General features: G+C 39.9%; 1 protein-coding gene and 1 long non-coding RNA gene across 9 annotated transcripts in view; one reads left to right on the top strand and one right to left on the bottom strand.

Annotated features, from left to right (window-relative positions):
* Positions 1-27,090, bottom strand: part of NMNAT3 (nicotinamide nucleotide adenylyltransferase 3) — a 114,416-nt gene that overhangs the window by 45,064 nt on the left and 42,262 nt on the right. For 7 of the 8 annotated variants that reach the window (XM_053221384.1, XM_053221386.1, XM_027061729.2 and 4 more), the window contains one exon: positions 19,794-19,943. In XM_053221384.1, coding sequence (XP_053077359.1) covers positions 19,794-19,902 — 109 coding nt within the window. In that variant the 5' untranslated portion in view covers positions 19,903-19,943. Of the gene's footprint in view, positions 1-17,494; positions 17,575-19,793; positions 19,944-27,090 lie in introns of those variants that run through there. The other variant, XM_053221385.1, reaches the window with a different exon arrangement.
* Positions 1,740-27,090, top strand: part of LOC113599954 (uncharacterized) — a 33,157-nt gene continuing 7,806 nt past the window's right edge. The window contains exons 1-3 of the long non-coding RNA XR_003420943.2: positions 1,740-2,526; positions 20,150-20,295; positions 22,109-22,208. This is a non-coding gene — a long non-coding RNA (uncharacterized LOC113599954). The remainder of the gene's footprint in view (positions 2,527-20,149; positions 20,296-22,108; positions 22,209-27,090) is intronic.

Raw genomic sequence — 27,090 nt, 5'->3', positions numbered from 1 at the left:
TCCCACTCTTTGATCTCATTCACCCCTGTGGACATCTGCCTGTTTTAGTTACAAGTGACTTGCCAATGTCCGCATCCAGGCCTGTCTTCTCTGGCTCTAATCACCACCTTCCCACAGACGTTCACAGGTCTCTCCACCCAGCATGTCTGAAGCTGAACTTGCCTTTGCCCAAGTCTGGTCCATATCTAGGACTCTTTCTTTCTTGGTGAGTGGCACACTCTCCCCATCGGATCCAATCCAGTATCAGGCCAACTTTACCTTCTGGTAACCTTCCACATCTGTCACCTTCTCTTCAGGGTCTCTTATCAAAAGTACTATTTCAGGGGCACCTGGATGGCTCAATTGGTTGGTTGAGCGTCCAACTTCGGTTCAGGTCATGATCTTGCAGTTCATGAGTGAAATCATGACCTGAGCCGAAATCAAGACTCAGATGCTCAACCGACTGAGCCACCCAGGTCAAAGGCACATCCACCTTTCTATGCCAAGAATACCCTACATCCTCTGACCCCAGCCAACCTCACTTTTAACTTAAAAAGTGCCTCATTATTCTTCTTTAACTCAGTCCTTACATACCCACACACTTTCCTTGATTTCTTACTACGTTGAACTGCCTCACTGTTCATACTGAGAACATCAGAGCTTCCTGTCAGTCATCTGAGTAGTTTTCTGACTGTGGGATTTGATTAATGTCTGCCTCCCTGTTATGGACTGAATGCTTGTGACACCCCCTCCCAGTTCTTAGTTGAGACTGTACTCCTGATGTGATGGCATTAGGAGGCGGGGGGGGGGGCTCTGGGAGGTAACTGGGGTTAGATGAGGTCATGGGTCTAGAGCTCCCATGAATGGGATTAGCACTCTGATAAGAGTCACAAGAGAGCTTGCTTCCTCTCTCTGCCATCCACCCTGTGCAAGTACAATGAGAAGTCAGCTGTCTGCAATCTGGAAGGGCTCTCACCAGAACCGGACCCTGCAGGCACCCTGAGAGCAGACTTCTGGCCTTTAGAACTGTAGAAATAAATGTATTCGGGACACCTAGGCGGCTTGTCGGTTAAGCGGCCAACTCTTGGTTTGGGATCAGATCATGATCTCAGGGTACGTTTTGTGGGATTGGGCCGTGCATCAGGCTCTTTGCTCACAGTGCAGAGCCTGCTTGGGATTCTCTCTCTGTCCCTCCCCTACGTGAACACGTGCACTCTCTCTAAAAATAAGCTAAAAATAATGTATTTGGTTTGCTTGGAAACCACCCCATCTATGATATTTTTGTTTCTAGCAGCCTGAATGACTAAGGCACTCCCCCAGGAGCACAGGGACCACTTCTGTGCCCATGTTGTCTCTTCATCTAGCAAGTTCCCAGCATAGGCAGGTACTCAAGAAACACGTGGAATGACTGAGGCAACATGATGTGGTTATGGGCACACACTGTGGGGCAGACTGGTTGTCTTGCTTCCTGGCTGTGTGACCCTGGGCAGGTGACTCAATCTCTCTGAGCATCAACTTGCTCATCTGTAAAACAGGGAGAGTAACGGTACCCACCTTGGAGGGCAGTAATGAAGGTTAAATGAGTCCATGTAATGCACTTACTCCCTGGCAAATAGTAAGGGAGATGTACATGTGTTAAAACAAACAGGTGAACAGTCGCTAAATGAGTAAGTTTAATTAAACTGAAAGAAACTTTGATTTGAAAAAAGACATACAAGTGGCTGTTACTGAAGTATAGGAAATGTAGGCCAACGGCCAAATCCTATTGCCTAGAAATAAACCCTCTAAGTAACAGAAAACAGAATTTAAATTTAATTCAACCTCCATTAGTAAGTTTGTGACTACATGTTGGGAAAACAACAACTTACATCTGGGAATACATCCAACATCTCAAAAGAAATGCAGGCTCGGGTTCTTAATATATTCAATGAATGCTGTAGGTGTGTCTGATGGCGTTGACTAGTCATATGTCGGGCTGCATAATTTCTGTCAAAAATCAGCAAACTAAGAATAAAAATCCCAAATGAACTTTTTAAAACCAGTCACCCCCACTACTCAAATTCATCCATCAAGCCTCCGAGAATATTCTCTGCGAGAGCCCCACACGACATGCGGTACAAAAGCAGGAAGTGCCTAAGGTTAAAGGACCACACTATAAATAACATCCACTGGCCTCACACATTCATACTAGCCTATCTCTTGTTCCCAAACATTCTCTCAAGTAAAGGAGTGTGAAATAAGAGCTGGTTCAACATTTTCTCCTCTGGGCTCATATGACTGTCAGTGTATAAACAATGAAAATCCACATTTTCATTGGATACTAATGGATACTTTTTTCATCGTGAAGAAGGGGCGTGTTATCACAGGACTAGAGATAGAAGTTTTGCTGTATTGCCTCTGTTGGTTTGTAAGGTTTTGTTGTTTGGGGAGAAGCAGGATGAAGGAAACAAAGGAAGGACAAATGCCGCTTAGAGAAGGAACGCTTATGAAAGGGGAAAGAGCTCCAAGCAGAAAGCCGTTAGAGACGCTGTTCATTTCTCCTTAAAGGTACTAAACAAATGCTTTAGCTAGTTTAATCCAATTTATATGCACGCAATATCAAATTACAGTTGTGAGCTGTCTTAGTGAAAATATACCAACAGAAGGGACATTCACTTTTCTTTGTGAAAAAAGAAAGTCAGCTGTAGGGCCAGATTTTCATCCAGCTTTAATCGTGAGCTGATTCTGATTGAGGGGAAAGGCACTGTTTGAATATATGTCCCTGGAGAGATGATGGGGGTCGGGTTATGGCTTGGCGCATAGATCTGCTGGCTTTTGGCGCCTGCTGCCAGTGACTGAGGGTGTGGGTAGGAGATGAGGCCTGACTGAGCACAGAAAGGAAATCCACACCACACACCCCTCAAGGTGGCAGGAAAGTTCCTTTTTCCAAGACCTGGGTCCTCCCTGCTTTGTCAGCCTCCTCTCCCTCCCATATGCTGGAATGTGATTCTCTTCCACTGCTGTGTTTACCCATACTCCTTTCTCTGTCCATAATGCCCCCTAAACTGTCTCTCACATTCCCCAAGCCTTGGGTGTCATCTCCCCCAAGAGGCCTCCCCCACATGCCAGGTGGGAAGGGCCCCTCCTTTTTACCAAGTGCCACAGTCGCCTGCTACCATGCATCTCACTGTCTAAGGGAAGCAGACAGTCCTATCCCACAGAGGTAAAATTCCTCAGGTGACCTAGGCTACTCATGCATTCCTGTTGGGCAGGGCATGCAATTTATCAACTCTATCTCCAGCAACAGTGCCCGGTCTGGAGAAGACGCTGTAAATATCTGTGGGATGTTGAAAGGTGTCAACTGAATGTATAACATTCAATGACACAAGCAGGGGACTCCATTCTGGACTTTCAAAAGTGACCAAGTACTTTGCATAGAAGAATGACTGAGAATAAAGAAAAGAAAGTGCTTGAGGTCATTCATAACCAAGGCCCCTCCACCCACAAATACCCCGATTGATAGAAATCACATATAATACACATAATATATCCATGATAGATTATCCATGCATTCTGTGGTTACCACGATCTTGGGAGATCAGGAACACTCTCTGACACCTCGCTGGGCCATGCCAGAGCCTTCCTTCCCATGCAGCAAAAAGAGAGTCTGCAACTACATCAAGGGATGCTTATGTCCCCCAAATAGTACAGATGAAGATACCTGTCTGTGAAGTGACACATTCTACAATGCAGACCGCATACTCTACCCTGATGAGCCTCACAGCAAAGACAACACCCATGAAGCCAGGGGGCATTTCTGATGAGTCAAGGTTGGCAGGAAAAGGCACTTAGTGGCTAAGAGTCAAACAGATGTTTATATCAAGTCAAGAAGAGGGTATATATCCCGAAAAGAACATTACTCCACGCACTGTTTAGAGATTTATAGGGAAATAAATTTCTTCTTACTTCCAAATAGCAATGTTCTTTTTTCCCCCACACACTTGCTTTAGGATAAATTTTGTGAAGTGGAATTGCTAGACCAAAAGTATATACTTTCTTTCTGAGAGATAAGGACACTTTTTATTTTAACACAAAAACAATTATTGACCTTAAAAATTAATTCTTTAATACATTGGGGCGCCTGGGTGGCTCAGTCGGTTGAGTGTCCGACTTCGGCTCAGGTCATGATCTCACGGTTCGTGGGTTCGAGCCCCACATCGGGCTCTGTGCTGAACGCTTGCTCAGAGCCTGGAGGCTGCTTCAGATTCTGTGTCTCCTTCTCTCTCTCTGCCCCTCCTCCGGTCGTGCTCTGTCTCATTGTGTCTCTCAAAAATAAATAAATGTAAATTTAAAAAAATTCTTTAATACATCTACCAACCAGTTGGTCGGTCTTCAGATTTTCCCAACTCTTGCATGAATATCATTTTATAGTTGACGTGAATCAGGATTCAAATAAGGTCCATACATGGTATTGTTTCATATGTGTCTTAAATGTCTTGAATTATACAGTTTCCAATATTTCTTTCTCACTACTTATTTGTTAAAGAAATCGGGTCATATGTCCTACAGAATTTATCACATTTTACATATAACTGAAGCAGCCTTGTGGAATCTTTTTTTTTTTTTTAAGTTTGGTATTTTTTATTGAGGTATAATTGACATACAATAAACCAAATATATTTAAAGGGTATACTTTAGTACATTTTAGAATGTATATACCCAAAAAACCAAAACAACCATCAAGATAATGAACACAGTATCACTTCCCAATGTTTTCCTTGTGCCATTTTGTAATCCTTCCCTCCTGCCCCATGCTACACCCTGACCCCCAACTATTAATCTGTTTGCTGTCACTGTAGATTAGTTTGTAACTTCTAGAATTTTTTTACATATGGAATACATAAAATATGTACTCTTTTTTTGCTCTGGCTTCTTTCAGCATAATTATTTTGAGATTCATCTATGTTTTGGGTTCATTCTTTTTTGTTGATGAGTACTATTCCACTGTGTGGATAAGCCACCACCTGTTTATTCATGTGTTGACGGAAGCTTGGATTGTTTCCAGTTTGGGGCCGTTGTAATTAAGCTGCTCTGAACATTTGTGCATGAGTCTTCATGTGAGTGGAAGCTTTAATTTCTCTTGGGTAAACACCTAGAAATGGAACAGCTGAATCATATGGCAGGTAACATTTGGCTTGAAAGAAATTGTCAAGCTGTTTTCCATAGCCATTGCATATTCATGTTCCTACCAGTGGTGACTGAAACTTGCAATTGTTCCATGTCTTTGACCATAGTTCTAGGTTAGCCTTTTCAATTTTAGCCATTCTGGTATGGGAGCAGTGGTATCTCTTATCTGTGGTCTTATTCTACATTTCCCTTATTTAATTGAACATCTCTCCATGTGCTTATTTGCCATACCTCTATCTTTTTTTGGTGAAGACTCTGTTCCAATATTTTCCCCATTTTTTCATTGCTTGTTTTTTTTTTTTAAATTACTGAATTAAGAGGTCCTTATATATTGTAGGTGCAATCTTTTATCAGATATAGGCTTTGCAAATCTTTTCTCCCAGTCTATGGCTTGTCTTCATTCTCATACTCATTTTTGAAGAACAGAAGCTTGTAATTTTAATAAGGTCTAATTTATACTTTTTTTTTTTTCTATTTGGAGTATGCTTTTTGTGGGGTCTCATCTGAGAAGTCTTAACCTAAGGTCACAAAGATTTTCTCCTATGTTTTCTTCTAGAAATTTTATAGTTTTAGGCTTCATAGTAGCACTTTCAACAATAGCCAAATTATGGAAAGAGCCTAAATGTCCATCAACTGACAAATGGATAAAGAAATTGTGGTTTATATATACAATGGAATACTACTTGGCAATGAGAAAGAATGAAATCTGGGCATTTGCAGCAATGTGGATAGAACTGGGGGGGTATTATGCTGAGTGAAATAAGTCAGGCAGAGAAAGGCAGATACCATAGGTTTTCACTTATATGTGGATCCTGAGAAACTTAACAGAAGACCGGGGGGGAGGGGAAGGGGAGGAAATAGTTACAGAGAGGGAGGGAGAAGGCAAACCATAAGAGATTCTTAAACACTGAGAACACACTGAAGGTTGATGGGGGGTGGGGGAGAGGGGAAAGTGGGTGATGGGCACTGAGGAGGGCACCTGTTGAGATGAGCACTGGGCGTTGTATGGAAACCAATTTGACAATAAATAATATACATAAAAAATACAGTTTATGATACATTTTGAGTTAGTTTTTACACATGGTGTGAGCTATGAATTGAAGTGCTTTTTCTTTTTTGCATATTATGTGTATCCAATTGTTTCAGCACCATTTTTTAAAAAGACTATCCTTTCTCTTCTGCATTGTCTTTAGATTTTATTTCTTTTTCCTGCCTTACTGTTTTGGCCAGTACCTCCAGTACAATGTTGAATAGAAGGGGCAAGCATGGAGATCCTTATCTTGTTCCTGTTCTTAAGGGTGAAACATTTAGCCTTTTACCATTAAGATGTTAACTGTAGGTTTTTCACAGATAGTTTTTTTTTACTGGGTTGAAGAAATTCCTTTCCATTCCTAATATGCTATTTTGTATTTTCTTTCTTTCTTTTTTTTAATATTAGGGGTGGATGTTGGCTTTTGACAACTGTCTTTACTGAGATAATCACATATTTCTTTTTCTTTTTAGTTTATTAATGTAATGAATTATATTAACTGATTTTTGGATGTTAAACTAAGCATTCATCTGTGAGACAATCAAGAGAGGAGATTGGTACTGATATATTATCCTGTATATGTACTGTTAGATTTTTTAGAAATATTTTGTTTAGGATTTTGATCTATGTTCATGAAGGATACTAGCATATAGCTTTCTTTTCTTGTGATGTCTTTGCTTGGTTTTGATATCAGGGTAATGCTGGAGTCACAGATGGAGTTGTGAAGTAGTCTCTCCTCTTTGATTTTCTGGAAGAGACTGTATACAACCAGTGTTATTTCTTCCTTAAATGTTTGGCAGAATTCATCAGTGAAATTATTAATTTATGTTTGTATGGTGGGGGACAGTTTTTTTTATTGTGATAAAATATACATAACAAAATTTGCCATCTTAAGCCTTTTTTAACAGTTTAGTGGTATTAAATACATTCGTAATGTTGTACACTCATCACCACTGTCCATCTCCATAGCTCTTTTCATGTTGTAAAACTGAAACTCTTATACCCATTAAATAATACTTCCCCATTTCCCCCTCCTCCAGCCCCTGGCAACCACCATACTACTTTCTATCTCTATGCATTCTCATATAAATGTTTCTCATATAAATTTACTCTAAGTTTCTCATATAAACGTACTCATACAGTATTTGTCTTTTTCTGATTGGCTTATTTCATTTAGCATATATGTCCTCAGGATTCATTCATGTTACAGCATATTGCAGAATTTCCTTTCTTTTGAGGGTGAATAATAGTCCATTGTATGCATATACCACATTTTGATTATTTATTCATCCATCAATAGACACTTGGGTTGCTTCCACATTTCAGCTCCTGTGAATAATACTGCTATGAACAAGGGTATACAAATGTCTCTTTGAGACCCTGCTTTCAATTATTTTTGGTACATACCAGAAGTGGAATTGCTGGATCATATGGAAATTCTATTTCAACTTTTTTGAGGAACTGCCATACTGTTTTCCACAATGGCTATACCATTTTACATTCCTATCAACAGTGCACAAGGGTTCCAATTTCTCCACATCCTCGCCAGCAATTGTGTTCTTTTTTTTTGATAGCAGCCATCCTACTTGGGTGTGAGGTAGAATCTTATTGTAGTTTTAATTTGTGTTTCCCTAGTGATTAGTGATGTTGAGCATCTTATCATGTGTTTCTTTGCCATTTGTATATTTTCTTTAGAGAAATGTCTATTCAATTCCTTTGTCCATTTTTTAATTGGTTCATTTGTTTTAAGCTTTAGGAGTTCTCTATTTTTCTGGGTATTAATTTCTTATTAGATACATAATTTGCAAATATTTTCTCCCATTCTCTGGGTTGTCTTTTTACTCTTGTTAGTGTCTTTTGATACACAAAATTTTAAGATTTTCACAAAGTCCAACTGGTCTATTTTTCCTTTGGTTACCTATGCCTTTGGTGTCATATCCAAGAGATCACTGCCAAATGATTGTTAAAATTTTATCTTATGTTTTCTTTTAAGAGCTTTATTCTTTTTCTTATATTTAGGTCCTAGATCCATTTTGACTTAATTTTTGTATATGGTGTTAGGTAAGGGTCCAACTTCATTCTCTGGCATGTGGATGTCCAGTTTTCCCAGTACCATTTGGTGAAATGACTAACCTTTCACAATTGAATTATCTTGGCACCCTTATCAAAAATCATTTGACCCTATATGCGATGGTTCATTTCTGGGCTCTTTATTCTATTCCCTTGGTCTATATACTATCTTTATGCCAGGACCACATTGTTTTGATTATTGCAGCACTGCAGTTAAGTTTGAAATCAGGAAGTGTGAGTTCTCCAGTTTTGTTCTTAAAGGCTGTTGTGCTATTTGGGGTTTCTCGAGATTTCCTAAGAATTTTAGGATGGGTTTTTCTATTTCTGCAAAACATGTCATTAGGATTTTGGTAGAGAATGCATGGAACTGTAGATTTCTTTGGATAGTACTGACTTTTTAATAGGAGGTTAAAAATTTTAAGTTAAGTTATTTTTAACAATAACTTTTCTCAACCCATGAGCATGGGGTGTTTCCATTTATTTATAACTTCTTTCAGCAACTGTGTTGAGTTTTCATTGTACAAGTCTTTTGTCTCCTTGGTTAAGATAATTCCAAAGTATCTTAATCTTTTTGATGCTATTATAAATGGAATGGTTTTCATAATTTACCTTTCACATTGTTCATTGTTAGTGTATAGATATAACTGAATTTTGCATGTTGACTTTGTATCCTGCTATGTTGCTGAATTCATTTATTCTAAAGATTGTGTGTGTGTGTGTGTGTGTGTGTGTGTGTGTGTGTGTAAATTTTAGGGGTTTCTACATATAAGATCATATCATTTGCAAACATAGATAATTTTACTTTTTCCTTTTCAATTTGGATGTGTTTTGTTTCTTTTTCTTGCCTAATTACTCTGTCTATAACTTCTAGTACTTTGCTGTAGGAGACATATGTAGAAAAATGTTACTACACCCAGTGTCAGGGAAATTACTACCTCTGCTCTCTTCAAGGAGTTTTATGGTTTTAGTCTCTCACACTTAGGTCTTTAGTCCATTTTGATTTTATTTTTGTTTATGGTGTAATAAAGTGGTCTGGTTTCATTCTTTTGTATGTAGCTCTCCAGTTTTCCCAACACCATTTGTTGAAGAGACTGTCTTTCTCTCCTTGCATATGCCTGCCTCCTCTGTTGAAGATTAATTAACCATTTAATTTTGGGTTTATTTCTGGGCTCTCTATTCTGTTCCATTGACCTATGTGTCTATTGTTTGTGCCAGTAACATACTATTTTGATTACTAGAGCTTTGTTCTATGTCTTGAAATCTGGAATTGCGATACCTCCAGTTTTTTTTTTTTTAAGATTGCTATGGCAGTTTGCGGTCTTTTGTGGTTTCATACAAATTTTAGGATTGTTTGTTCTAGTTCTGTGAAAAACTTGATAGGGATTGCATTAAATGTTCAGACTGCTTTGGTAATACAGACATTTTAACAATATTCGTTCTCCCCACCCATGAGCATGGAATATCTTTCCATTTATTTATGTTGTCTTCAGTTTCTTTTACCAATGTTTTATAGCTTTCAGAGTACATGTCTTCACCTCCTTGGTTAAGTTTATTCCTAGGCATTTCATTATTTTGGGTGCAATTGTAAATAGCATTGTTTTCCTAATATCTCTTTCTTCTGCTTCATTATTGGCATATAGAAATGTAACAGATTTCTGTATATTGATTTAGTATCCTGCAAACTTACTGAATTCACTTATCAGTTGTAGGTTTTCTTGGTGGCATCTTTAGGATTTTCTAGATATAATATGTTATCTGCAAATAGTGAAAATTTTACTTATTCCTTACCAATTTGGATGCCTTTTATTTTTTGTTGTTGTCTGATTGCTGTGGCTAGGACTTAGAGTACTATGCTGGATAAAAGTGGTGACAGTGGACATTCTTGTCTTTTTCTTGATCTTAGGGAAAAAGTTCTTAGTTTTTCACCATTGAGTATGATGTCAGCTGTGGGTGTTTCACCTAGGGCCATTATTATATAGAGGTATGTTCCCTCAAAACCCCCTTTATTGAGGTTTTTATTATCATGAATGGATATTGTACTTTGTCAGGTGGTTTTTCTCCTTCTACTGAAATGATAGGGTTTTTATCCTTTCTCTTGTTGATGTGATGTATCACATTGATTGATTTGTGAATATTGACCCAGCCTTGCATCCCAGGAATAAATTCCATTTGACCATTGTGAATGTTTGTTTTTTAAGAATTTTTTTTTAACATTTATTTATTATTGAGGGACAGACACTGAGCATGAGCAGGAAAGGGGCAGAGAGAGGAGGAGACACAGAATCCGAAGCAGGCTCCAGGCTCTGAGCTGTCAGCACAGAGCCGGGTGCAGGGCTCGAACTCACAACTGTGAGATCATGATGACCTGAGCTGAAGTCAGACACTTAACCGACTGAGCCACCCAGGCGCCCCTGAATGTTTTTGTTAATGTGTTGTTGAATTCAGTTTGCCAATATTTTGTGGAGGACTTTTGCATCTATGCTCATCAGAGATATTGGCCTGTAATTTTCTCTTTTGGTGGTATCTTTATCTGGTTTTTGTATCAGGGTAATACTGGCCTCACAGAATGAATTTGGAAGATTTCCTCCTTCTTTTATTTTTTGGAATAGTTTGAGATGAATAGTTATTAACTCTTATTCAAATGTTTGGTGGAATTCTCCTGTGAAGCTGTCTGGTCCTGAACCTTTGTTGGAGTTTTTTTGTTTTTAAATCAGTTCAAATTTTAAATCTGTTCAAATTCTCTACTTCTTCCTGGCTCAGTTTTGGGAGGTTATGTTTCTAGGAATTTATCCATTTCTTCTAGGTTGTTGAATTTGTTGGCATACAATTTTTCATAATAATCCCTTATAAGAGACAAATAACTTTGTATTTCTGTGGTGTTATTTCTCCTTCCTTCCTCCTGCCCTCCCTCCCTTCTTTCCTGTTTTTTTTTTTTTTGAGTCTCCTAGAGGTTTATCAATTTTGTTGATTTGTTGAAAGAACCAGCTCCCAGTTTCCTTGATCTGTTCTACTGTTTTATTTTTTTTAGTTTCTATCTTACCCATTTCTCTTGTAATCTATATTATTTCCTTACTTCTACTGATTGTGGCCCTTTTTTTGTTCCTGTTCTAGCTGCTTTAGGTCTAAGGTTAGGTTGTTTATTTAGTATTTTTCTTGTTTCTTGAGGTAGACCTGTATTGCTATAATCTTCTCCGTTAGCTTTTGTTGCACCCTAAGATTTTGGACTATAATGTTTTCATTTTCATTTGTCCATGTATTTTTTTATTGCTTCTTTGATTTCTTGGCTGACCCATTCATTGTTTAGTAGCAGGTTATTCAACCTCCATGCATTTGTTTTCTTTCCAGACTTTTTCTTGTGGTTGATTTCTAGTTTCACAGTGTTGTGGTCAGAACAGATGCATGGTGTGCCTTCACTGTTTTTGAATTTGTTGAAACTTGTTTTGTGGCCTAATGAGTGATCTACTCTGGAGAATGTTACATGTGCACTGGAAAAGAATGTGTATTCCACGGTTTTAGGATGGAATATTCTAAATATATCTGTTAGATCCATCTGGTCTAATATGTCATTCACAGCCACTGTTTCATTGCTGATTTTCTGTTGGATGACCTATCCATTGATATACGTGGGATGTTAAAGTCCCTTACTATTATTGTATAATTACCAATTTCTTCCTTTATGTTTGTTAATAGCTGCTTTACGTATTTGGGTGCATAAATATTTATAATTGTTCTTTCTTGTTGGATTGTCCTCTTTATAATTCTACAGTGTCCTTCTTTGTCTCTTGTAACTCTTCTTGTTTTAAAGTCTATATTGTCTGAAAATAGTACAAGCACTCCGGCTATATTTGATTATTTTCATGAAATATCTTCTTCCAACCTTTCGTTTTCAATCTATTTTTGTCTTTGGATATAAAGTATCTCTTGTATATAGTATATAGTTGGATCATGGATTTTTTTTCTTCTGCCAATCTCTGTCTTTTGATTGGAGAGTTTAAAAGATTTACAGTTAAAGTAATTCCTGATAAGGACGAACTTCTGTCATAGTGCTATTTGTTTCCTAAACGCTTTATGGCTTTTTCCCCCTTTTTCCTTCATTACTGTCTTCTTTTGTGTTTAGTTGATTTTTTTGTAGTGGAATGTTTAAATTGCTTCTCATTTCCTTTTGGGTATATTCTATAACTATTTTCTTTGTCGTTACCATGGGGATTACACTTGACATCCAAAAGTTACAACACTTTAATTTACATTTACACCAGTATAACTTCAATGGCATACAAAATCTCTGCTCCTTTAAACCTCCGTCCCCACCCTTTTTGGTTGTTGATGTCACCAGTTAACATCTTCATACAGTGTGTGCCCCAAAACATAAACTTATAATTCTTTTAAATGCATTTGTCTCTTAAATTATATAGAAAACATGATTTGGAATTACAAGCCAAAGTTACAGTAATACTAGCTTTTAGACAAATGAATTTTTTTCTTCAAATGTATCAATCTCTTAAATTCTGTAGGAAACAAAATGTGCAATTACAAACCACTGTTGCAATAACACTAGATTTTATAATTTCCCATGTGTTTACCTTTATTGAGATCTATTTCTCCATTCAGATTTGAGTTACTGTCTAGTTTCCTTTCATTTCACCTTACAGAACTCCCTATTTCTTGCAGGGTAGATCTAATGGTAACAAACTCCCTCAGCTTTTGTTAATCTAGGTATGTCTTAATTTATCCCTCACTTTTCCCCCCCTGGACTATGATGAAAATTTAATGATTTATAAAGCATTTGGCAAAGAGCAAAGTGCTCCGCTAGTGTGCTGACAATGTTTATCACAATGTATCAAAAAAATAAAAAAAATCATGTTGAGGTTACTAAGTGGAGAAAATTTTTAGTATTTTACTAACCATTCATCTCAACATTCACATTCTATGTATTTTCTCATGGTCAACAAACTTATTCAAATGATTTAAGTTTATTCCACTATTTAAAGTGGAAATTCTCGACAATAATTTGAAACCATGGAGTTCTCTTCATTTCACCACTGGCTACCTTGTCCAAAAGTTCTTTTAACTATTCCTTTGACACATAATAATAGCTCTTAATCTCACTGGGATCTGGATTCAAAGTTAGGTTCTTGCTCACAAAATGTAATCAATTTCATGTCCCTCCCCCCCCCCCACCCCTGCTCCCAGATACCATCTGATTGAAACTTGTAGTGAATTCCTGTTAGATAATTAACTTCGTCTGGGGGAACCTCTTTCATGGGAATTCCTAATTCAGCCTTTAAATGTTTCTGTGTTGCTCATTTTACTCCAACTGCATCATTTTCTTCTAGCTCTCCTGGATTACTTACTGGATGACTATAACAAGTATTGGTAAAACAACCTGGAAAGGTAATTTCTGCATTTGATCTCTGTTGTAGCAGGAGCTTATTTTCAGTGTTGAATAAGAAAACCCTACAAGTTCAATGCAATAATCCTTTCTCTATGTTTTCATTCAGGTGACAATCCTTTTTGGTCTTGGCCCCAATTTTATTGTCATTTTCATCAGTAAGGATACACATGTCTGCCAGGAGTTGAACCTGCTTACAGAGGTTGTCAGTATCTATCTCAGGCAGTGTTAGGACACATCAGATCTGTCCCACAAAACACGGGTCCCAACCCTCTCTCCCACTTTTGAAGGACAGTTTTGCCAGATACAGGGTTCTTGGTTGACACCTATTTTCTTTTAGCACTCGGAATGTATCAGCCCGCTGTGTCTGGTCTCCACAGTGTCTGATGAGAAATCTGCGGAAAATCGTATTGAGGATCCTTGTATGTGATGATTTGCTCATTGCCCTCAAGATTCTCTATGTCTCCCTTTTGCAAATTTGGTTATAATGTGTCTCATTTGATTATAATGTGTCTCAGTGTGCATCTCTTTGCTTTCTCCTTACTTGGTGCTCATTGAGCTTCTTGGATATTTTTTATTTATGTCTTTCATCAAATTTGAAAAATTTTCAGCCATTATTTCTTCAAATATTCTCTCTCCTCCTTTATTCCTCTTCTCCTTCTTAGATTCCCATCATGCCTATGTTGGTCTACTTGATGGTGGTCCAATGGTCTCTTATACTCCATTTGGTTTTTAATCTTTTTTTTCTTTCCTCAGACTTGATGATTTCCATTGTCCTATCTTTCAGTTTGCTGATTCTTTGTTCTGCCTGCTCAAATCTGTCTTTGAATATTTCTAGTGAATTTTTAATTTCAGTAACTATAATTTTCAGCTCCAGATTATCTTTTTAGCTCCTTGTAGGTTTTCTGTCTCTTTGCTGATACTTCCATTTTGTTCATTCATGGTTTCTTGACTATCTCCACATCTTCCTTCAGTTCTTTGAGCATCTTTAAGACAGTTGCTTTAAAGTCATTGTCTAGTATATCCACCCTCAGGTCTTTTACAAGGACAGTTTCTGTTGATTAATCTTTTTCCTTTGAGTGGGCCATACTTTCCTGCTTCTTTGTAGGTCTTGTGACGTTTTTGTAGAAAACTGGACATTTGAATCTAATGATGTGGTAACTCTGGAAATCAGATTCTCTTCCTTCCCCAGGGTTTGTTTTTGTTTTTGTTATTGTTTATTATTTTGCTTTTTAGTCGTTTTAAGCTGTCTCTATCCTGAGGATCAGTCTGAGGTGTAAACTTAAGGTCTTTTCTCAGTCTTTCTCTGGGCACGTGTGATCAATTTTTAATTTCTGCCACCCCCCCCTTACATGCAGTTATTTTTAATGTCTGGATTCCACAACAGAAAAAGAAAAATAAGGGGGGAGGGAAAAGGCACTGGCCCTTTAAATCCCCTGGAAATCCCTTCAACCAGAGGGGGAGAGGCTTGCAACAAATACTGGGAGTTGGGGGAGGTGCAAAAGGGGATCAGAACACAGATCCCTGATATCTGGGGGACAGTGTCCTTTTTGCCATCCTTGGCTATCACAGGCTGTGTGCAGGCTGCTTCAGGAACATGTATGCAGCTGCCTGCTACGTGGGGGCAACTGTTAGTGTGCTAAGCACTGAAACTGATTGAAGTTAGCTGCAATTTACCTGCTCCAGTCTTCCCCTAGAAGTTGCAAGCCTTCAACAGACTTGAGTTCCAAAATAGTTACATCAGACCGATTCTGCCAGTGCAACTGCTGTTTAGGTGCGGAGACAGATTGCTGGTGCTCCCTAGTCTGCCGTTTTCCCCAAATCCTCTGTAGGATGGTTTTTAAACCACACATGAAATTTCATTGATACAGAGCTATTCAGGTTACCTATTCTTTAAAAAAAAAAAATCTATTCTTGAATGAGCTTTGATAGTGTGTCTTTCAAGGAATTTGTCTATTCCAATTAAGTTGTCAAATTTATAGGCATAAAGTTTTTTATAATATTCCTTTATCTTTTTCATATCAGTAGAATCTGTAGTTATGTCAACTTATTCCTGATAATGGTAATTTGTGTCTTTCCTCTTTTTTCCCCTTTGATAGTCTATCTAGAGGTTTATCAATTTATTGATATTCTCAAAGAAACAGCTATTGGTTTATTAATTTCCTGTAATATGTTTCTGTTTTCTATTTCATTAATGTCTGCTCTGATCTTGTTTATTTTCTTATGCTTGCTTTGTGTTTACTCCTGTATTCCTAATTTCTTAAAGTAGGAGACAAAATCATTGATTTGAGACCTTTCTTTTATTTTCCTAATATGGTGTTTAGCACTATAAAATTTCCCCCAAGCACTGCTTTAGTGACATCCCCCAATTTTTGATATATTGTTTTCATCTCTAGTTCAAAATATTTTCTAATTTCCATCTGGATTTCTTTTGTGACCACTGGGTTTTTAGAAGTGTGTTATTTCATTTTCATGTTTGGGGATATTCCAGAGATCTGTTAGTGATTTCTCAGTGACTTCTATTGTGGTTGGAGAATGAACTTTGTGTGATTTCAATCCTTTTACGTTTATTGAGACTTCTTTTATGGCCCCAAATATGTCTATCTTGGTAAATTTTCTCTGTGTCTTAGAAAGGAACATGTATTCTGCTGAGTGTTCTATAAATGTCAACTAGGTTGAATTCATTAATAATGTTCAAGTCTTCTATATCCTTATTTTTTGTGTACTTTATCAATTAATGAGAATAGAAATATCTGACTGTAATTGCAAATTTATCCATTTTTTCTTGCAGTTCTATGTTATTGAGTAAAAAAAAAAAAATTAGGATAATTATTTCCCCTTAAAGAACCGGTCTCTATAATTATGGGATCATTTTCTTTATGCCTGGTAATATTCTTTCCTCTGAAATCTTTTTTCTCTGATATTACTATAGCCGTTTCGGCTTTCTTTTAATTAGTGTTAGCATGGAGTAGTTTTCCACTCTTTTACTTTGAACCTATCTGTGTCCTTATACTTACTGTGTTTCACGTAGGCATGATATAACTGTAGTCGGGTGTTGCTTATTTTATTCAATCTGACAGCACCTGCTCTTTAGTAGGAGTTGTTAGACTACACTGGACCCTTAGGGGTGCCAGTTGAAAATCCACATATAACTTTTGACTCTCCCACACCCCAGACTTAACTACTAATAGCCTACTGTTGACCAGAAGCCTTACTGATAACAGAAACATGTATGTGTTGAATAGCATATTTTTACAACAAAGTGAGCTAGAGGAAAGAAAATCTTAAAATCATAAGAGAAAATACATTTTCGGAACTGTAGTGTATTCATTGAAAAACATTTGCATATAAGTTGACCTGCATAATTCAAATCTGTGTTGTTCAAGGGTCAACTTATATTTTATGTGACTATTGGTACAGTTAGATTTAAGTTTGTCATTTTGTTATATGCTCTCTATTTCTCCCCTCTATTCTTTAGACCCTTTCCTCTTTATCTTTCTTCTTTTAAATTAACTGAGTATATTCTCATTCTGTTTTATCTCCTTTGTATGCTTATTAGCTAAACCTTTGCCTTTTTTAGTGCTTGTATTAGTGTTTATAATAACTACTAGCTATCTTTAACTTGTCATAATGTACTTTTAGGTGATATTATACCACTTCATGTACATGAACCTTACAATAGTCTTCTTCCATTTTTCCCCTCCCCCTCTTTATGATATTGTCATATATTTTATGTAATATATATTTGTCACATATTTTACTTCTATATATGTTATAAACCCCACAATATGTTCCTATTATTTTTGTTTAAACAGTAAGTTATCTTTTAAAGAAATTTAAATAATAAGAGAAAAACTTACATAATTGCCCATGTGGTTATCAGTGCCGTGTATTCCTTTGTGTAGACCCACATTTCAATTTGGCACCATTTTCCTTCTGCCTAAAAGATTTGAGCATTTCTTGTAGTGAAAGTTTGACTTTGTAGTGAAAGTTAGACTGAAATCTTTCAGCTTTTGTATATCTGAAAATGTCTTAATTTTGCCTTTGTTTCTGAAAGATATATTTTTGCTGGATATAGAATCCTGGGTTGACAGTTTTTTTCTTTCCGTACTTTAAAGATGTTATTCCACTAAATTCCCTTTTGCTGAATTCACTAATGGGAAATCTGCTGTCCTCTTTATTTTTGTTCTTCTGTGACTGCCTGTAAGATTTTTTGTTTATTAATGGTTTTGAGAAATTTTACTATCATACACCTTGGTGTTGTTTTCTTCACGTTTCTTGGTTTGGAATTTGTTGAGCTACTTATAAAATCTGTTCTCATCAAATTTGGAAAATTTGCAGTTATTTATTCAAATAATCTTTCCTGTTCTTCCTCTTTTTTTCCTTCTGGGATTACAAGTATTTCAAAATTCCTTTAAGTTACCCCACATCTCATTTATATTCTTTTCTTTCTTTTTAGAATTCCTTTTTTCCCCCTCTGTGTTTCATTTGAGATCATTTCTACTGTTCTGTCATTAAGTTCACTAACATTTTCTTCTGCAATATCTAATCTATTCATCCTTTCCAGTGTATTTTTCACCTCACATACTGTTTTCATCTCTTAATGTTTGAGTTGAGCCCTTTTTATATTTTCCAGGTCTCTACTTCTGAACATATGGCACATAATTATAGTAACTGTTTTAATGTTATCTGCTAATTCTAACATCTGTGTGAATTCTGTTTCAGTTTCAATTGATTGATTTTTGTCCTCATCATGGGTATGAGTATAGACTTTAAATTTTTTTGTCACAGAACAGCAAATTGCCCTCCAGGAGTGTTTTATCATTAATCCTATCACTATCAATAGATGAGAGTGCCTGTTTCCCTTCCTGTCCCGCCAGCACTGAATTCCGTAAGTCTTTAATCTTTGCCAATCTCACAGGCTAAAGCTATTTATTGAGCACCAACTCTAAGCCTAGTGATGGATGGAGGCAACTCTGTGGTGCTCAAGCAGCCACAGTAGCTGCCCTCATGGTGCTTATAACCCAGTGGTGTTTGTTTACCATGTTTTTCTTTGTATTTTCACTGATAATTAGCAACGTTGAGCATCTTTTCCTAAGTTTATGTCACTTACATTTCTTCTTTGGTATACTGCTAACATACACTGGATTGTTTGGATTTTTTTTATTCCTTTGTAAGAGCTCTGATATTTACTAAGGGTAGATACCCACTTTCAGCTTTTGAATTAAAAATATTTGTTTTATAAACAAAGACATTTCCTTTAAAACAAGTGAACAGTACAGAACTTCTTTGAAGAAATTATTTGCATGTTACTCAAATACTTTTTCTTCTACATTAAAAATAAGTAGGAATTGATTCTGGTTTAAAGACACTGCCCTTAAAGGAAAATAGTTTTGAACAAAAAAATATAAAATACATATATGGATATATAAAATATACATAAATGTATAAATGCTTTCATATACATCTGACATCAACATATAAATGACTTACATTCTTTAGAAATAATTATGCAGATTCTGAATGCCACTTTACTCTCTTAATAATGGAATGGAAAGTCAAAGAGATGAAACATTTCTAGATTAAATATTCCCAGCTGATTAAATATTTCTGGCAGAGCCTTGCCATCTATATTGGAAATGCCCTACATGCAAGACTGTTAATTTGTAATTGTCTAAGATCTATTCAAAGGAGAAAATGTCAAAATTCCCATTATAGCGTGTTTACTTACCCGCTCAAGAGTAGCAAAAGCTCTCATGCACAAGAGCAGCAAGGCACATGCTACCTGTTCATCTGGCTGTGCAGGTAAATGCTTCCTGGCACCGCCAGGGAGAATGCCTGGGACACAGTTTCTGTAAAGTGCCCAGTGTCTTCTTAGCCTTCATGGGCAACATGAGGTGGCAGGGGGTGGTGGGCCCTGAGAAGCATTCAAGTTTATGGTCAGGGATATAATGGTACATGTGTCACAGGGCTGAGGGGTGTTAGCTGGCCGAATATGATGGAGAAAATGTATGCCACCAGTTATGCTGTGAATTCACAAATTGAGCAGTTTTACTAATGGTGATGATGACAACCACCAGCAAAGCCCCACGAGGCCCAATCCACCGGCTCTTCCATTGGCCCTGCCCACCCCCCCCCTCCCCCCCGCCCCCGACTGACCTGTTTGGTGTAGGTGGTCTCTGGCCACCTCAAACAAGCGCAGGTGCATGTTGGTGATGGGATTGAAGGAGCCACAGGCCAGGAGCACCACTGGGATTCGACTCTTCATCTTGTCAGGCACCTCCACACCCACGGCAGTGGCCACCCTGCCTTCATGGGGACAATAACTCATGTTAGAGAGCTGGCACCAGACAGCTGTCTAGATCAGTGTCCCCAAAGTATACATAAGTCATTACATCTCATTTATAAAGGTGACTGGAGGGCAGTAATAACAATAACAACATTTATGGAGGATGTACTGTGGGCCGGGACCTGGGCTAAACACATGTCAAGGTATCTCCCTTGTCTCACCAAAGCCTTGAGTGAGTGGTCACCTCTCCAGCTCTGGGACCTTAGCAGCTGCAGGACTGGAACCCAGGCAGCCTGACTGCAGAGACCTTGTTCTTCCTGTAACCTCTATACCCTCCTGGGCTCTGATGAGTCACCTTGGAATCTACAGGAGGTATGTAAGACACTCATAATGTCATCTCTGGTAGTCCAAGTGAAACTTACGTCCCAGAGTAGACTGGTAGTTTAAAAAAAAAAACTTTTTAAAAAATACTTTCAGATAATGCAAGCAGAATTGTAACACTTGAACAAGGACTTCCTGTATATCCTTTACCTAGTTTCCTTAAATGTTAATATCTTACCACATTTGCTTTATCACTCATTCTGTCTCTCTTTCTACACACACACACACGTGCGTGCACGCACGTATACTTATATTTTTTTCTAGAATGTTTAGGGCTAAGTTGTAGACACAATACCTCTTTACCTCTAAATACTTCAGTATGTGTTTTCAAAGAACAAAGGCATTTTCTTATGTAATTGCAGAGTAATGATTAAAATCAGGAAATTAATATTGTTACAGGACTATTTAATCTGCAGATCTTTTCTGACTTTACCTCTTGTCCTTTATCTAGGGCCAAAGCAGTATGAGGGTCCTGCCCACCCTTGTCTCTACACTCTTGGGCTTTCAGGGCCAGGGTGAGGTTAAAGGAAAGCAGACAACAGAAGCCGAACTTCAGTGGCTTAAACAAACAGAGGTTATTTGTTTCTCACATGACAAGAAGTAAAAGAGGGCAGCTGCCATTAGGCCCCGGGCTCAACAATGACCAGCAATTCTCTCAGATCTTCCCTCATGTTAGAAGACTGCTGCTGTAGCTACAGCCATCATGAATAGGATCAAGGCAAGAAGGAGCAAAGAGATACAGCAGCCTGAGTGTTCCTCTTAGTCAAAAACAAAAGAGCTTTCTCAGAACCACCCTGTAGATTTTTGCTTCTCATTGGCCAGAACTAGATCACATGGCCTTTCTAGCTACCAGAGAGGCTGGAAAAGTATTTAGCTTTACAGCCTCTCTAGTGGGAAGCAGAAAGGAAAAGGGAATTAGAAATGGGATTAGCTAGTTCACAGCACAGAGGGATACAACTGCCTTGGAGCTGACTGTGTAGAAGGCTGCCACGTTGGCTTTTCTGACAGCTACCTTGGGTCAGCTGCTCCATGGCGTACCTTCAGTAGATCATATACCACATTCTATAGGGAAAACCTGCTCTTGTGTCTTTCCTCCCCGCCAGACAATAGGCCCATTTAAGAGGACAAGTGGTGTTTTCTTCATCTCTGGATCCCAGCCTCAAGCCCAGTGCCTGGCTCAGAGTAGGGCTCAGTGAAGACTGGAAACAGCTGGCTGCAGGGTGGTCCTGCGTCCTGGTGGGAGGAAGGCCTAATGCACTTCCTAATGCAGAGAAGTTGTTCTGGAAGTATTCTGAGTTATAGCAAGCAGATAAAACAAAAAACAATAAAAAAAAAAACCCCAACCAACTCTCAACTTAGGCAGGCTATGGTTTCTTGAAGCTTCCTTTAAGGCAGCAGGAACACCCCCTACTGCGGGAGAAGAAAGCGGTCTGCAAGCTACTGCTGCTTGCTTCCTCCCAGGGAGGTTGGATGGTTTAATGAGATATTATTTGCAGAATGTGCCGAGCTATTCACAAGAGCGGCCCCGTGATGAGTGTATCTGGGGAGTCTGGCTGTTGTTCACAACTATTATGAAGCCTTTCAAAGTTCTATTTCATTTTGACAAAATCTAACTTTTTAGAGCTGTTAAAACATGTAACTGCAACATCTCAGGTAACCTGGGGTTTTGATCCATTTTTTCAAAAGTTCCTAGTAAACGATAAATTAGATCATTTGTTTGAATGGTGGCATCAACAGCAATGAAGTGTGATGTTGGGGAAGAAGAATCAATGACATATAATGTCTGTTTTTCTTTCCTTGCCAGCAGCCCACTGAGCCACACTACTCCAAAGCGACTTAGTGTATCCAAGCCGCCGCTGAGACGGGAGAGGCAGGGAGTGCACGTTCCCAGGCTCAGGAGTGAGGTCAGTGCTCCTGCGTCACTTGTATACTCTAACTTGCCTCGACTACACACCCTGCCAAGCCCGAACCCAGAGAAATACAATGATAGCGTTGACATGGCCTCACTCCAGGGGCCACCAGGAGAATAAACCAGGCTCCAATTTGAGCGCAGGTCTCATCGGACGTGAGGCCAGATGCGTGCCATGAAAGTGACCCATCTGCCCTGTCATTTGGTAACATCTAGTGAGACAAAGCAAGTGTGGGAGACGTTTGCTATCCGGAAAGGCTTCTCATCAATAAGCATTTAATGGGGGGCCACAGAGTGAGTAGCAATTGCTGCTGCACGATTTAACAAGTTGAGAAGGAGGCATACACGGCCTTCTTGGAGTTTATCATTACATTGGAGAGACAAGGCAACCAGATTCCACCTCTGGCCCCTGTCCCCTCTCCAGATTACCATCTGGAGTCACCCAGATAGCATCTCACCCTGCTCTTCAAATGCAGCACACTGCCTCCCTTCTCCTCACTTCTGCAAATGCTGTTCCAACTACCTGAAACACCCCTGCCTTCAAGGTTTTCTCCTGGGAGTGTTTATCCAGTTGTCCCTCCCGGCCCCCACACGGTGCTATATGTACTCCCCATTATACATTTTATCACTTTCTTCTTCCAGCCACCACAGAACTGCCATTGCTTCGATTCCATGTTGCTCTCTCCCAAGCAGGTGAACTCCTACAGGGTAGTTTCTTACTCGTCTTGGTCCCCCCCCCAACTCCTGCACTGTGCTTGGCGCACAGGCGCTCAGAAAGTGTGTAGAATGAATGAGAGAATGAATGTCTCCAACCAAGGGTCATCCTTTTCAGACAGCTACCTCATCTCTTTAGTTCTGTCCCAAGTGGTCAATGGGCTGGGGCTTTCACAGATAGAAACTGACTTTTCTGGCTTTCAAGAGGCACTTAAGACCCCTTGTCAAGGCCCCAGTCCACTTCAGCCCGAAATCAAACAAGACACGCCTGCCTGCTGGACCATGTTCAATGTCAGGATTCCATCAACAGGGGTACACTGACTTCCTGCACGCTGACACCAAGGTCATCCCCCTGCTCTGGAGAAGCGGAGGTCACCAGCTGCTGCTTGGATAGGCAAAGGACTTTGCAGATGTGATTAAGTTAATGGTCATGAAATGGGGAAGGTAGCCTGGATTATCCAGGTGGGCCCAATTTTATCATGAGGGTCCTAATAAGGAGGAGGAGGGGGGTCAGGTACACAAAGATGGAAGGGCCAAAGTGACAATCAGGAGGGAAGAGGCTATTCTGGTTTGAAAGAGGAAGGGGCCGGGAACCAAGCGGCGTAAGTGGTCTCTAGAAGCTGGAATTGGCAAGAAAACAGATTCTCCCCATGAGCCTTCAGAAGGAATTCAGTCCTGCTGACACCGTGCTTTCAGACTTCTGACTTCCAGAACCATAAGAAAATAACATGTGTTGCTTTAAACTAGTAATCCATGGCAATTTGTTACAGCAGCCATCGATATGAACAAACTCACCTATGCGGGGGCAGATTCTCTACAGTGACCTTCCAGCTGGGGCAAGAAAGGTAAAGGAACTGAGCCAGTGACAAGGATATTGAAGGGTGTGTTAGGCAGAGGGACCAGCATTGCCAAGCCCTGAAATCACCATCTGGGGGGGTGGTGAACTGAAAGCACATCCATGCGGTTCTGTGTGGGTGACTCAAGATTGAGGCCACAGTTGGTGTAGGGATCCTGCAGGCCCCTAGGGGGTCTCGGAGACTTGATTTTATTCCATGGGCAATGAGGAGCCTCTGAAGGATTTTCAGCAGGGGTGCGACTTACTCGTACATTTCTAGTTCAGAGAGAGCCCAGGTGCTCCCAGGATAGTGCGACAGGAAGCCCCAGGGTGGCAACTTCCAGGCCCTCTCCACCTAGGGAAGGGCAGGCATTTCTCCAGCTTCCCCCAGGATGGCCTTTCCTGCTGCCTGCATTTCACTTCAATCACCCGGTAATGGGATGCTGGCCGATGCCCCGCATGCACCAAATTCTAAGTGTGTACCCTTCGGCCCATTTGTCACAGGCCGTCGCAGAGACACAGAAAGGAAAGGCGAGCCAGGAAGGTTAAGTGCCGTCACTGCAGATGTAATGTGCTAATGCTCATCGCTTGGGAGGCAGTCAATTTACCTTTCCCTGCGGTGAGCGCCTCTAACAGGACCTGGCCCAGGAAAGTGGCTGAAAACATCCCTGTTTATTATAGACATAAAGCAGATGGCTTCGGGCAGAATGGAAATGGATTCTACAAACATCTTTCATTACACAGACCTCTTGACCAGACTCCTCATCTTAAAGAAAACAAGAGACGCGGTTTGTATTTCTGGGGGTGACGAGCACATTTTTTTAGGACCGAGGGAAATCATTTCCATCTGCACGAGGATGTCAACTTCTCCAGGGCAATCAACCTTCATGCGAACTCCGGGCACTTTTTCTTTTCAACTTTGTTGGATTCACCCGCTGTTGCTATGGGCACACGGTGCTGCTGGGAACAAAAGCAAAGCGAGCCTTCCTTGCCAGTGTGAGGATCCTCCAGTAGCCACCTCTTGGCGCAAACACACACGCCAATTAAGCACTTGTCCTAATTATGAGACTCCCAGGAAAGCAGGCAGCCTGGCTCTTAAGTTTGGAGAACTTTCAAAAGATGTGAAGGAGCATGAGGAATGGAACGAGGTCTCTTGCAACCCCACACTCAGGAGTTGGGAAGAATTTCGATTGCTGCAGGAAGGTGGCATGGAGTCACAGCTCCTGGGTTTCCTGAGTGAAAGCCTAGGCATTGTTCTAGAACCTTCCACACACCAGTGCTGATTCTTTCAGCATGCTTGGAAGGAGAGGGTTTGTGCTTGCATCCTGCTCGACTTCTCCAAGCCTCAGTGGGCCCCATGGCAGATGGAGATAAATCACATACCCCCTAGGGCCGTCATGGGGGTTACCGGGTTAACTCACCTAGCACAGGACCTGGCCTGCAGGGGGTTCTCCAGAAACATTAGCTCCTCTTTCCTTTCTTTACGTTCAGAGCAGAATGTACCACCCCCACATCCGCTTCAACCTACTTGTTCACCATTTTTGCAGTCACCCGTGACCAAAACCTGGCGGTCCTTAGGACCACTTTAGCACCCGCCGCCCTGTTAGACATCTCTTACAGACCACCCAGGCCTGGGAGATGTTCCCACAGAAGAGCGCTCCCCAGGAAGGCCGTCCCCACACACCACTGCCAGAATCTTCCACCTAGCTCCAACTGCAACAGCTCAGCTCTGAGCATCACTTGTCCCTGGAGTTAAGACTTGCTAGTGAGAAACAGTTTAATGTCCTGCTGATGGAAAGAACATCTGGTGATGAAGAAAAAATGTGCCCCGGATCACAGCTGACTTGCCACCCTGGAACAGAGAAGCAGACAAGGGGGTAGAACGTGAGAAGTGCCTGGCGTCTCCCATGAGGAGTGCGAAGTAGCAGATCATGAAAATCACAACCGACCAGCAACCATGCTAGTGCCTTAGAGGTACAGGGATAAACAAAACCTGGCCCCTGTCCTCAAGGTTACAGTTTGGCAGGAAGAACAAACCACTAGGGCCCCAGGTAGGACAGAGTCTTCCGATAACCTCCCAATAACCATTTCTGCCTTCCTCTTTAGTAACAATCTCTAGTAACCTGCCAGCTAAATACACATTCCCCAGTCTCTGCAGCAGGGTACGGCCATGTGCCTAAGGTCTGGCCAAAGATCTATGAACAGAAGTGTTGCATGATACTTCTGGAACTCTCCTGAAATGGGGATAGCCTGCCCTTCTCCTCTTCTATACTCCTGCTGTCTAGAATTTGATGGCTAGAGTATGGTAACTACACTGGACCAACTCCCAGTTTGACGGAGAATAAGCCAAGAGAAAGCCAGGACCTTAATGACCCTGAAGCTGCCATACCAGCCCCAGGCTGCCTGCCTTCAGGTTTCTTTTACCAGGGGGAGAAATAATCTTCTGAGTCACCATTATTTTCTCTTTTTCTATTATACATAGTGAAACCTGTGTTCTAATTCTAACTGATATATTCTAATCAATTTGCAGATGCAAATTCTAATCAATTCTAACTGATATACTGATACCTAATGAATGTTTCTTAAACTAGTGTATAAAGAAATGAAAACTGTGTAAACTTTTAGAAGTTTCTACCAACCCAGTTAAGCCTATTTTACCTGCAGAAACTCAAACGGATATTGTTTGAAAGGGAAAATACACCTAAGGAAAAAAATCTACCATAACTTAATTTTTTATATGAATTTTTCATAGGAGGAAAAATCCTTACTCAGGGCTCTAGAAGACTGAAATGTGCAGCAGTGAATCTGCTTTTCTGTAGATCACAAAAACCAGACTGTGTCCCATCTCCTTTCCCCCAAACCAGATTCATTATGGCGTGTTGTTACACTCTGCTTTGAGTGGGCATTTGCCATATGGCTTGGCAGTTTAATGGCTTTCTGATACTTGACAAAAATGAAGCACAATCATTTTGCAAGGAGCTTGCGTTCCTGGATGGGTCTTTTCCAAATAACAGCTGTGCCTCAAAATGGAGTTACTCAAATTGCAATTTGTGGACACAATACTCAAACATTTACAAGTGAGCAAAACCTCAAATCACTTGGGCTATTTCCAGGCTTCAGAGTTTATGAAGTTTTTAGCAATGTTATGAGAGTGCAGCTGTCAACAAACTCACGCCAAAGTCTCTGAACCAACGGAACCCGGCAGGCAGCAGAGATGTCCTACTTAGCAGCAGGACATGTGCAGCCGACCACAAACCCTCGCGAGAGAACAAATACGAGGGAAGTAGGCTTTACCCTAAAGCCCACAGACCAAATCTCTGTGCCTTTC

This window comes from Acinonyx jubatus, chromosome C2 (assembly GCF_027475565.1).
Source record: "Acinonyx jubatus isolate Ajub_Pintada_27869175 chromosome C2, VMU_Ajub_asm_v1.0, whole genome shotgun sequence".
Taxonomy (NCBI): domain Eukaryota; kingdom Metazoa; phylum Chordata; class Mammalia; order Carnivora; family Felidae; genus Acinonyx; species Acinonyx jubatus.
This window is presented reverse-complemented; position numbering and strand designations above follow the sequence as displayed.